The sequence below is a fragment of the Ranitomeya imitator genome, chromosome 1 (genome assembly GCF_032444005.1).
Source record: "Ranitomeya imitator isolate aRanImi1 chromosome 1, aRanImi1.pri, whole genome shotgun sequence".
Classification (NCBI taxonomy): domain Eukaryota; kingdom Metazoa; phylum Chordata; class Amphibia; order Anura; family Dendrobatidae; genus Ranitomeya; species Ranitomeya imitator.
The window spans coordinates 778,669,658-778,682,561 of NC_091282.1; the positions used below are offsets into that span (position 1 = coordinate 778,669,658).

The following is a 12,904-nucleotide window of genomic DNA, read 5'->3' on the forward strand; positions in this document are numbered from 1 at the left end:
TCTTTATAGAGGCTCGTGCACTGATTAGGATCCAGGAGGCAACATGGAAGTTTCAGGATTCCACGCTGCCAATGTCAGATGTGAATGGGTCATCCTGCCCCAGAGAAGCTGCCAATTCCCGGCAATCAGACACACTGAGGTCCTGTGCTGCTAGATCTGGAGCTCGATGACAAGAGAAGTACAAGATGTGCTGGAAAGTTAACCCTTCCTAGCCCAGCCACCATCACTGTGATCCTCAGCCTGGATGTAACATCTCCCTGGGATCTCCTGGATTATATTGGATCTCCATCTCCAAGGGTTTGATGAGCTCCTCAAGCCTCACTGGTCTGATCTCTCCTGCTCTTCTTCAAGTCACAGACCACTAAGAAATGACAGGGCTACATACATTTTCATCCTGGCCACTGGACGTTGGGTCACATCATTCACCAGTGGCTATTGTAGGACCAGTAAATGTAGGGTGAGGGATGGTCCCAGGCGTGATCATGGAGCTTGGCTAATCTTCCTAGTTGGTACAATGTCTGCCAAACCTGCCACCCCCTTTCCTCGGCACAGCACTTTTTTGGAGCACTTTTTGGCTCATTGTGGACAATCTGTAGGAATTAGTCATGCCCCCAGGTGTCTCTGACCACCAAATCAAGTACAATGTCAAAAACCATCAGGCCCATTGACCTGGAAGTTGATCTCTTGCCTGTTGGGTCTGGTCTGAACATCTGGGTGAGACGCTGATCCTGGTGACATCTGAGTCCTGGTCATTGTTGCCCCGGGGCAGAGAATGGCTTGTCGAGGTGGCTGCTGTTGCTGCTGCTGTGGATTTGGTCACCTGAATGAAGACAATGGTCGGTTCTTGTTGCTAGCTATCCTGATCATCCTGTACATGCTGTGTGGAGCAGCTGTCTTCTCAGCCATCGAGCAGCCGATGGAGAAAGAAGCCAAGGACAGGTGGCAACAGAAGTTTGACAACTTTATACAAAAACACAACCTCAACAAAAGTGACCTGCGCAACTTCCTCCGTGACTACGAGGAGGCCAACGTGGCAGGGATCCGGGTGGACACCATAAGACCCAGGTGGGATTTCACTGGAGCCTTCTACTTTGTTGGAACAGTGGTCTCAACCATTGGTAAGTGGTGATCGTATGTGAGGTGTCCAAAGGGGTCTGGTGTGCATGTGTAGAGTGCATGCACCATCTGCAGCTTCAAATAATGATATTCTATATAGCACCAACATATTCTGCAGTTCTGTACAGAGAGGGTTCTTATATCAGTACATCTTCCCCTGGGAGTCCATGATCAAACAGGAGGAAAATAATCTCATTAGGTTTTTGGATAGTTGGGGAGAAGCTCATATTAAGGGGTTAGATGCTGCCCATGATTGGATTCAGTCATGGCCCCAATGTGCAAAGGTTCAGTACAATGTAGAGAGCTACCGAAAATATCCAATATAAGTATCTCAGGGGGCATAAGCTTATTCTCCAATGCACATACTTGACACTTCTCCAATATCAGAATTGACTAGAATTGGACATTGTAGTCAACCATATGTCGTTCACATTGTCTTAGGACTGATGGAGACTTTTGAGCTTGTGGTGGAGTTTGATGAGAAGTTGTCAGTTTCTTCCCACCATAGATGAGTCATGCTGCAATCAGACACAAAGGGCTGTTTGTCTTGTGTCTGTGGCCACTGCTGAAGGTTCTGTGTCCACTGCTGAAGGTTCTTTGTCCGCTGCTGGAGGTTATGTGTCTGTCTCTGCTGCTGAAGGTTCTGTGTCTGTGTTCACTGCTGGAGGTTCTGTGTCTGCTGCTGAAGGTTCTGTATCCGATGCTGGAGGTTCTGTGTCCAATGCTGGAGGTTCTGTGTCCAATGCTGAAGGTTCATTGTCCGATGCTGGAGGTTCTGTGTCTTCTGTTGAAGGTTCTGTGTCCGATGCTGAAGGTTTTGTGTCCAATGCTGAAGGTTCACTGTCTGTTTCCTTCTGGTTGTTCTGTGTCTGTTGCTGTAGGCTCTGTGTCTACAGCTGGAGGTTCTGTGATCACTGCTGGATGTTCTGTGTCCACTGGTGTAGGTTCTGCATCTGCTGTTGGAGGTCCTGAGTCCGCTGCTGGAGTTTCTGTGTCTGTGTCCACTGCTGTAGGTTCTGTGTCTGTATCTGCTGCTGGTGGTTCTGGGTCTGTGTCCGCTGCTGTAGGTTCTGTGTCTGCTGCTGAAGGTTCTGTGATTTTTGGCAGGAGGTTCTGTGTTAACTACTGGAGGTTCTGTGTCTGCTGCTGGAGGTTCTGCATTTGTATCTGCTGCAGGAAGTTCTGTTCCTGTGTCTGCTGCTGGAGGTTCTGTGTCTGTCTTTGCTGCTGGAGGTTCTGTATCTGTCTTCGCTGCTAGAGGTTCTGTGTCTGTCTTCACTGCTGTAGGTTCTGCGTCTGTCTTCACTGCTGTAGGTTCTGCGTCTGGTTCTGGAGGTTCTGTGTCTGTGGCCGCTGCTGGAGGGTCTGTGTCTGATGCTGTAGATTCTGTGTCTGTATCTGATGCTGTAGGTTCTGTGTCTGCTGCTGGAGGTTCTGTGTCCACAGCTGGAGGTTCTGTGTCCGCAGCTGGAGGTTCTGTGTCTGCTACTGGAGGTTCTTTGTAACCAATGCTGGAAGTTCTGTGTCCGTGTCCGATGCTGGAGGTTCTGTGTCTATGTTTGCTGAAGGAGGTTCTGTGTCTGCTGATGGAGGTTCTGTGTCTGTGTCCGCTGCTGGAGGGTCTGTGTATGATGCTGTAGATTTTGTGTCTGTGTCCGATGCTGTAGGTTCTGTGTCTGCTGCTGGAGGGTCTGTGTATGATGCTGTAGATTTTGTGTCTGTGTCCGATGCTGTAGGTTCTGTGTCTGCTGCTGGAGGTTCTGTGTCTGCTGCAGGAGGTTCTGTGTCTGCTGCAGGAGGTTCTTTGTAACCAATGCTGGAAGTTCTGTGTCTGTGTCCGATGCTGGAGGTTCTGTGTCTGTGTCTACTGATGGAGGTTCTGTGTCTGCTGATGGAGGTTCTGTGTCCGCTGATGGGCGACGGAACCTGCATCTATCGCCCACTTTACAAATGTTGAACTTTCCTTTTGGGCCAAACCAGTTTAGACAAATTAATTACTGATTTTCCCCAAATAAACACTTTTCCCAAAGTTTTTAGAAAAGGGAACGTGGATGTGGCGAGTCTAAAAATGCACCAGATTTACATGTTTCCAAAAATAATGGTCTAAAGTGAGCAACCTTCAGTTGATGTAAGAGAAAGTGTCTTATTTTCAAGATGCTCCAAATCTGACACTGCGGGCACCGTGGACTTCTGGGCCTAGTGAGGACCAACATTCAGGTCCTGATACAATGTAACTACCGTAGTGACACATGGTGGAGTTTACATTGTTTCTTTTGATATCCGATGTTCTTCCCTGAGCTCCTCAGCTTTGCACCATGACGTTGTTCTCTACACCCTCAGGCGTGATTATTTATGGAGCTGGTGGATGGAGACTGCAGGGTGTCACATTCACAGGTAGCAGAGATACCGGTATTAAAACGCATCACACAGTAAATCCTGCTCAGAACTGACAACCTGCGGAGCTTACAGTCACTGCCGCTGAGAGATCACACCGTGCAAAATCCTGCTGTGTGCGCCCAAATCACAGCCCCCTGACAGTCTGTACACTCCCACTCTATAACACAGTGGCCCCCATTATATACCTCCCACACCCCCTTATTATCCATAGTCTGTAAGGGACAGTGACTCCTAATATTGTGTGCCCATGTCTACATCACGGCGTCTTGTGGTACTTGTTGATCTTTTTCCAAATTATCTGAAATGACGCAAACAAGTTGATGATGAATTTTTTGCAAAATGAAAAGACTCACTTATTTTCTCCTTTTACCTTTTTGTTCCTTTTTAGATCCATTAGGCTATGTGTACACGGTGCAGATTTTGCTGCCGGTCCACAGCAGTTTTCCATGAGTTTACAGTACCATGTCAACCTATGGAAAACAGAAGCCGCTGTGCCCATGCTGTGGAAAAAAACATGCGGAAACGCAGCGGTTTACATTCTGCAGCATGTCAATTCTTTGTGCGGATCCCGCAGCGGTTTACATTTGCTCCTCTATAGGAATCCGCAGGTGTAAAACCGCAGGTGGAATCCGCACAAAATCCACATAATATCCGAATCCGCAGGAAAAATCCGCAGACCTCAAAAATATGTGTGCACATACCCTTAGTTTCATGATCCTGTAAAATGTTGCCCGTTATCCTTTAATTTTTTGAAGAAGTCACAAATCAGTATAAAACTTCTAGATAACAAACACAATGCCCCAAAAGTCAAAATTAAGTAACATAAAAAGGGCGCAAAGTAAGTAAAGAATAAGGTGCAAACATAAAGCTCACTTATAGAACTGTTTTTGCTCCAGTAATAACTATCAAAGACAGTGTTGGATCAGGCCCCTCATGGTCTCACTGTTGTAAATAATCCCCACTTTATTTAGCATTGGGTTCTGCACCTGCGCCTTCTGCTCACAGTTAACTCACTGGTCAGGTGCCAGCAGCGGAGGGCAGGATCTGTGGGGGACGCCGATGCCCATGCACAACAGTGAATGTGACTTCATGGAGGCTTTTCCAGGGATAAACGGGATCAGTAAACATCACCCCTCCTTACAGAAGATGCTGCTGCCCGGGGATGGGTGGGAGATCTGTGGCTGCCATACCCCAATCTTTCTTAGTTTGATAACCTAGATTGGCAATAATCATGTATGAGACTCCATATTGAGATCCCCACCCCACAGTCCACGCTTTAGTGCAATTATTTCTACATAAATGTATTTCCTGCCTGACCTGTACAACGTACAGCAAAATATCTGAAGTGTAAAGCTTGGTGGGAGAGAAGGGCAACAGCCTTGGCCTCTGATGATATAGGAAAGCAATGTAATACTGTACTATCACAGCCACCAACAGACAATGCAGCTAACCTGGAGCCACTGATCACAGCTGTGTCCTAATGGAGCAGAGCTTCAGTGTAGAGCATGGAGAAGGGCAAATCAGCACCTAGGAGGTCGATTGCAATTTACATCAGATTCTTGTAGACAGAGCATGCTCCAAGCCATGTGTAGCTTTGCGCATCAGGGAGATGACATTATTATATTTATATTGTATGTTATTATTATCTATATTGATCTAGGACTTGCTTTCAGCCTGCTGCGTTGGAATTACAATTAGTACATATGACCCCCCCCTTTAGCACACCCAGATCTGCCCCTAACACAAACCAGACCCTATATTTAAAGTAAGTTTCCATCAGTGCTGGATGCCGCATGGCATCAGGATGTTGTCGGTATCAGCTGCTGGCATTGGAAGGAGGCAGTGAGTATATGTGACACCCAAAACATTTGCCATTGGGGCCATATTGGTCCCTGGGAGTCCTGCCTAGGGCGGTGGAGTGGGTGGGGCGGCGTCAGCTGCAGCTAATAAGAATCATGTTTTTTAATTTGCTTTTGCATCCACCTCTGGCCCCACTGCCTTCCACTAGACTTGCATTTGTCGGGCGTTCTCTGATATCAGTGCGCTCCTTCATCAGATGGGGGGACTCCAGCAAACCATGGTGATACTTAGCTCTGTAGCTAGGGCATCATGAGTTGTAAATCCGGATGCCACCCACTATCCCAGTACAGCCGGAGCAGTTCAGATAGACCTTTAGTTACTGGGAGCATGTGAGTATGTTCTTATCCAACACATCGGTGAAGGCTACTTTCTGATGGTCTCCATGTTAATAATCTAACTCTTCTGTGCATCTGAACCTGCTGGGAGAGATTTTTGCAGGTAAATGAGATAATCATTCTGTGTTTATTAGGGAGGGATTTTTATGGAGTCGGTGGCGCTCAGTACCAGATCTCCCACGTGTATATCATCATTATTAGCAGGAGGTCTCACTGCGCTCACGACTCTCATCATCTTCTGTCAATGTTTTCTGTAATTCTTCCTGTTTACAAAACAAATAACAAGACCTAAACAGAAAGTTACTACAGGTGTATACAGTATAAAGCCAATGGTTATACCTGCTCTATGTATATAACTACTGTTATGTACAAAAGATGCCTGGGATATACCAGCTGTATAAGGTGTAAAGAAAGGATGAGAGGTTTTCTAATTATTTTAAGACTATAAATTTAAGAATTGTGCCGTACATTTGTATTCAACCCCCTGTAGTCTGATGCCTCTCAATAAAATCCTGAGTGACTAATCGCAGCCAGAAGTCACATAATTAGTACATTGTTTCCCCCTGGATGTGATTTCTTCTCAGTGTAACTATAGCAGGGGCGGACTGGGCCGGGTGGCAGGAATGCATCTGCCCCCCGGGCCGGTGCCTGAGCAGGTACACAGGGCCGCTGGAGGAGCAGCAGCTATTTTAATACATAGCGCGCCGCATCCCTCCAGCCGGCCCTATGTGCGCGCGTTGCCTGCTCTGACAAGTGCCGCGGCGGCCTGCACTAGTGTGCGAGCACGGCCGCGGTCCTTGTTCCTGCGTGTGCTCGTCTGCCGGCTGCTGCGCTGCCCATGTCAGAGCGGGCAAGCAGGAGACCAGGCGCGCGCGCGGCCCGCACTAGTGTGCGAGCACGGCCGCGGTCCTCATTCCTGCGCGTGCTCGTCTGCTGCCCATCAGTCAGAGTGGGCAAGCAGGAGACCATGCGCGCGCGCGCACATGGTGATATTTCAAAAAGCCGCGCGCGCATAGACGGTGTCTGACGCTGGCCGGCCTGCACCAGCGTCAGAGAAGACTGCTCACCAATGCCTGGGCCCTGGGATGATCCTCTCCTCCTCTTCACTGCCAACGCTGGCCAGGACGCGACACCCGACCCACCTCAGCTCTTCATCCTCCCGACCTCCCCCCATCTCAGGGACCTGGGTGAGTCCCAAGATGATTTTTTTTAATGTATATACAGCAGTATTGCCTATATAATGTGTATAGACTGCTATATATACATTATATAGGTGGTACTGCTGTATATAATCACTATACCACTATAATGCATGTATAGCAGTCTATATCTTATATGGGTGACACTGCTACTTATGCGTATATACCTTATATAGGTGACACTGCGGTGTGTGTGTGTATATGTGTATGTGTATATATATATATATATATATATATATATATATACAGGGTGGAGCGCGGTAATTTGCTGATTTGGGAATGAAATAAAAAAATTATGATCATTAGAAAAATTTATTTTATATTTTAATTATACTGAACAGTAATGGAATTTTTAAATTACATGGTTTTAAATAGTGTATCTGGCAAATGTCGACCTTCGCTATCCACACACTGCTGCATACGTTTTCTGAAGTTTTCATGAACTCTAACAAGCATGTCCACTGGTATTCTGCCAATTTCAGCTTCAATATTGTTCCTTAGGTCTTCCAAGGTGTTGGGACGGTTGATATACACCTTAGACTTCAGGTAACCCCAAAGGAAAAAATCGCATGGGGCTAAATCTGGTGAGCGTGCTGGCCAGTTCACATCTCCCCTCAAAGAGATAAACCGTCCAGGAAACATTTGCCTCAAACAATTCATGGTAACTCTCGCTGTGTGTGCAGTGGCACCATCCTGTTGGAACCATGTATCCTCTAGTTCCATTGCCTCAAGAGCCGGCTGAAAATAATCCTGTATCATAGACAAGTACCGTTCGGAGTTCACAGTTATGGCACGACCATTATCCTGAAAAAAGTAAGGACCAATGATGCCTACTCGTGATATGGCGCACCACACAGTGAAAATGAGGTGAAAATGTGCCTCATCAGAAAAAAACACAATTGCGTCACGGGGTATCGTTGCTAACATGTCTTCACAAGAGGTCCGCCGTGTCAAATAGTCCCATGCTGACAAATGTTGGACCACGCACATTTTATACGGGTGAAAATTCAGTTCATCATGAAGAATCCGGTGGAGAGAACGTCTTGAAATGCCAAGAGCAAATGATTGCTTCCGAGCAGAGCGTTTCGGAGATTGCAGTACTGCTGCTCTAACTCTCTCGATGTTTTGTGGTGTTGTAATCCTTCTCTCAGGTCCCCTTCGTACACATGACACATTCCCTGCTGTTCTGAATGCATTCACCCAATTTACAATTGATTGCCGTCCAGGAACACGTCCGCGTGGAGGAACAGCGAATTGTAAACGAAAAGCACGCTGCATTGCAATGATCGAGTGGGCATTTGAAAAATACGCTTCAACACAAAATGACCTCTCCTCACGTGTCCACTGCATGATGGCAACTGAAAGGCAGAGGAATACAAATCTCCCATCAGCCACTGTAAGCCACACCCACTCTCCCCTCTCTTCGACCGACAGTGCCGCCACAGCATGCAGTGCAAAAAAGCAAATTACCGCGCTCCACCCTGTATATATATATACACACACACGTATACATACACACACACACCGCAGTGTCACCTATATAAGGTATATACGCATAAGTAGCAGTGTCACCCATATAAGATATAGACTGCTATACATGCATTATAGTGGTATAGTGATTATATACAGCAGTACCACCTATATAATGTATATATAGCAGTCTATACACATTATATAGGCAATACTGCTACTGATGTGTATATAGGTGATACTTCTGTGTATATATGTCGTTATGTAGGTGATACTGGTGTGTGTGTGTGTGTATGTATACACACACACACGTACATATATACACAGCAGTAACACCTATATATAACGTATATACACATCAGTAGCAGTATTGCCTATATAATGAATATAGACTGCTGTATATATGATATATAGGTGATACTATCATTATATACAGCAGTAGCAGTATCGCCTATATAACGTGTATGCAACATTTGCAGTATCACCTATATAATGTACAGACTAATGTATATACGTTATATAGGTGACACTGCTGTGTATAGTCGCACTATCTATTTGTATCTAATCTATATATATAATTGCCTACGGGTTACTTCCGTCTTTCTGTCCTCAACTTCCGTAACGGAAATCCAGCGTTGCTGATTGGTCTCGCCAGCTGCCTGTCATGGCTGCCGCGACCAATCAGCGACGGGCACAGTCCGATTAGTCCCTCCCCTACTCCCCTGCAGTCACAGTGCCCGCCGCCCACTCCATACTTCCCGCAGTCAGTGCCCAGCGCCCGCTCCATACTCCCCGCAGTCAGTGTGCCCGGCGCCCGCTCCATACTCCCCGCAGTCAGTGTCCCCTGCGCCTGCTCCATACTCCCCGCTCCATACTCCCCGCAGTCAGTGTCCCCAGCGCCCGCTCCATACTCCCCGCTCCTTACTCCCCGCAGTCAGTGCCTGCTCCATAATCCCCTCCAGTCAGCGCTCACACAGGGTTAATGCCAGCGGTAACAGACCGCGTTATGGCACGGGTAACGCATTCTGTTACCGCTGCTATTAACCCTGTGTGACCAAGTTTTTACTATTGATTCTGCCTATGCAGCATCAATAGTAAAAAGATGTAATGTTAAAAATATTAATAAAAAAAACCAAAAACCTGCTATACTCACCTTCCGTCATTGGACGATGCGCTCCAGCCGGCCGCCATCTTCCGTTCCCAGAGATGCATTGCGAACTTACCCAGAAGACTTGGCGGTCTCACTGGCGGTCTCCTGGGAATGGAAGATGGCGGCCGCATCACACAGCTTCGCTGGATCCCAGGGGTGAGTATATAACTATTTTTAATTTTAATTTTTTTTTTTTAACAAGGATATGGTGCCCACACTGCTAAATACTGCGTGGGCAGTGTTACATACCTACGTGACTGGCCAATATACTACGTGGCTCTGTGCTGAATATTACGTGGCTGGGCAATATACTACGTGACTGGGCAATATACTACGTTGCTGGGCAATATACTACGTGACTGGGCAATATACTACGTGGCTGGGCAATATACTACGTGACTGGGCAATATACTACGTGGCTGGGCAATATACTACGTGACTGGGCAATATACTACGTGACTGGGCAATATACTACGTGACTGGGCAATATACTACGTGGCTGGGCAATATACTACGTGGCTGGGCAATATACTACGTGGCTGTGCAATATACTACGTGACTGGGCAATATACTACGTGACTGGGCAATATACTACGTGGCTGGGCAATATACTACGTCCCTGGGCAATATACTACGTGACTGGGCAATATACTACGTGACTGGGCAATATACTACGTGACTGGGCAATATACTATGTGGCTGGGCAATATACTATGTGGCTGGGCAATATACTACGTGGCTGGGCAATATACTACGTGACTGGGCAATATACTACGTTGCTGGGCAATATACTACGTGGCTGGACAATATACTACGTGGCTCTGTGCTGAATACTACGTGGCTGGGCAATATACTACGTGGCTGGGCAATAAACTACGTGGCTGGGCAATAAACTAAGTGGCTGGGCAATATGCTACGTGGACATGCATATTCTAGAATACCCGATGCGTTTGAATCGGCCCACCATCTAGTGTATGTGTATGTATGTATGTATATGTATATATATATATATATATATATATATCAGTTTCATCTATACAATGTGTGTACAGCAGTCACAGTATCACATACAATATATAGGTGATACTACAACTACACACATCAGTCGCAGTATCGACTATTGTATATACAGTAGTTTCAATGTGATATATGTTCAGCAGTCGCAGTGTCTCCTATGTGATGTATGCATCATAATATAGTATAATGCTGTCTTAATTACCGAATATTGTAGAGAGGTTTATAGTGTAGAGATGTTTATATAGTATGGCGCTATGCATATAGTGTGGAATTCACACTATATACACTGCTGCCACATCTCTACACTATATAATATATGCACCGCTCTATATTCCTTAACACGGTATATAATATGCCGCTGTGTATATAATATATTGTAGTATACCATTTATACTTGTGTATAAGCCGAGTTTTTCAGCATATTTTTTTTTGTGCTGAAAACACCCCCCTCGACTTATACACAAATCATTGTCCCAGAAAGACGGAGAAGGAGCAGCAGGTGACAGAGGCAGGAGCTGGCGGCTGTGGCTAAAGCCTGTGCCGCTGCTAAAGAGAAATGAATATTCACTGCACTGGCAGTGAATATTCATTTCTCTTGTAGCATTGACAGCCACAGCCGCCGGCTTCCAGCACACATCCTACTTACCATCCCTGCGCACCCTCGCTGCATCTCGTTTCGGCGCTAGCAGCTCTTCAGGATGACCGATCACGAGTCTTCCGCTCATTAAGGTAATGAATATTCACCCCTCTCCACTCCCATAGGTGTGATAAATATTCATTACCTTAATGAGCGGGGGACATGTGATCGCCCGGCCGGAGCTGCTGGCACCGGAACGAGATGCTGCGAGGCCATGCAAAGAAGGTAAGTAGGATGTGGTTTTTTATTATTTTTTAGGAACCATGCATACATGAACAGGGATAAGGAGCCATGCATACAAGGATGGGGATAAGGATCCATGCAGACAAGGATGGGGATAAGGAGCCATGCACACACAGACGGGGATAAGGAGCCATGCATACAAGGATGGGGATAAGGAGTCATACAGACAAGGATGGGGATAAGGAGCCATACAGACAAGGATGGGGATAAGGAGCCATGCAGACAAGGATGGGGATAAGGAGCCATACAGACAAGGATGGGGATAAGGAGCCATGCAGACAAGGATGGGGATAAGGAGCCATACAGACAAGGATGGGGATAAGGAGCCATGCAGACAAGGATGGGGATAAGGAGCCATACAGACAAGGATGGGGATAAGGAGCCATACAGACAAGGATGGGGATAAGGAGCCATACATACAAGGATGGGGATGAGGAGCCATACAGACAAGGATGGGGATAAGGAGCCATGCAGACCAGGATGGGGATAAGGAGCCATGCAGACAAGGATGGGGATGAGGAGCCATACAGACAAGGATGGGGATAAGGAGCCATACAGACAAGGATGGGGATAAGGAGCCATGCAGACAAGGATGGGGATAAGGAGCCATACATACAAGGATGGGGATAAGGAGCCATGCAGACAAGGATGGGGATAAGGAGCCATGCAGACAAGGATGGGGATAAGGAGCCATGCATACAAGGATGGGGATAAGGAGCCATACAGACAAGGATGGGGATAAGGAGCCATACAGACAAGGATGGTGATAAGGAGCCATGCAGACAAGGATGGGGATAAGGAGCCATGCAGACAAGGATGGGGATGAGGAGCCATGCAGACAAGGATGGGGATGAGGAGCCATGCAGACAAGGATGGGGATGAGGAGCCATGCAGACAAGGATGGGGATGAGGAGCCATGCAGACAAGGATGGGGATGAGGAGCCATGCAGACAAGAATGGGGATGAGGAGCCATGCAGACAAGGATGAGGAGCCATGCAGACAAGGATGGGGATGAGGAGCCAAGCAGACAAGGATGGGGATGAGGAGCCATGCAGACAAGGATGGGGATGAGGAGCCATTCATACAGGGACAGGGGAGCCATGCATACAAGGACGGGATGTGGGGACAATGCATACCCAGCTTATACTCGACTCAATACATTTTCACAGTTTTTTGTGGCAAAATTAGGTGTCTCGGCATATACTTGGGTCGACTTATACTCAAGTATATACGGTATGTTGTGGAGCTGTGTATACTTCTAATGTCCTGCATAAATGGTGTAATTCTCAGTATCTATTCTGATGTATATGTGTATCTGTCTATCTATCACTCCGATTAATTGTTAGAAAACTAGTGGACTCTTTATTGGCCCATGTGGCAACGTTTTGGATCCATAACTGAACATTTCTCTGATATGGAAGTGAAATGTTGCCACATTGACTAATAAAGAGTATTAAAAAAAATCGGTTCCATTTTCTT

At 46.6% G+C, this 12,904-nt stretch overlaps 1 protein-coding gene across 1 annotated transcript in view; it reads left to right on the forward strand.

Moving 5' to 3' along the window:
- Positions 1–428: 428 nt before the first annotated feature.
- Positions 429–12,904, forward strand: part of KCNK13 (potassium two pore domain channel subfamily K member 13) — a 170,698-nt gene continuing 158,222 nt past the window's right edge. The window contains exon 1 of the mRNA XM_069745648.1: positions 429–1,118. Coding sequence (XP_069601749.1) covers positions 773–1,118 — 346 coding nt within the window. The 5' untranslated portion in view covers positions 429–772. The remainder of the gene's footprint in view (positions 1,119–12,904) is intronic.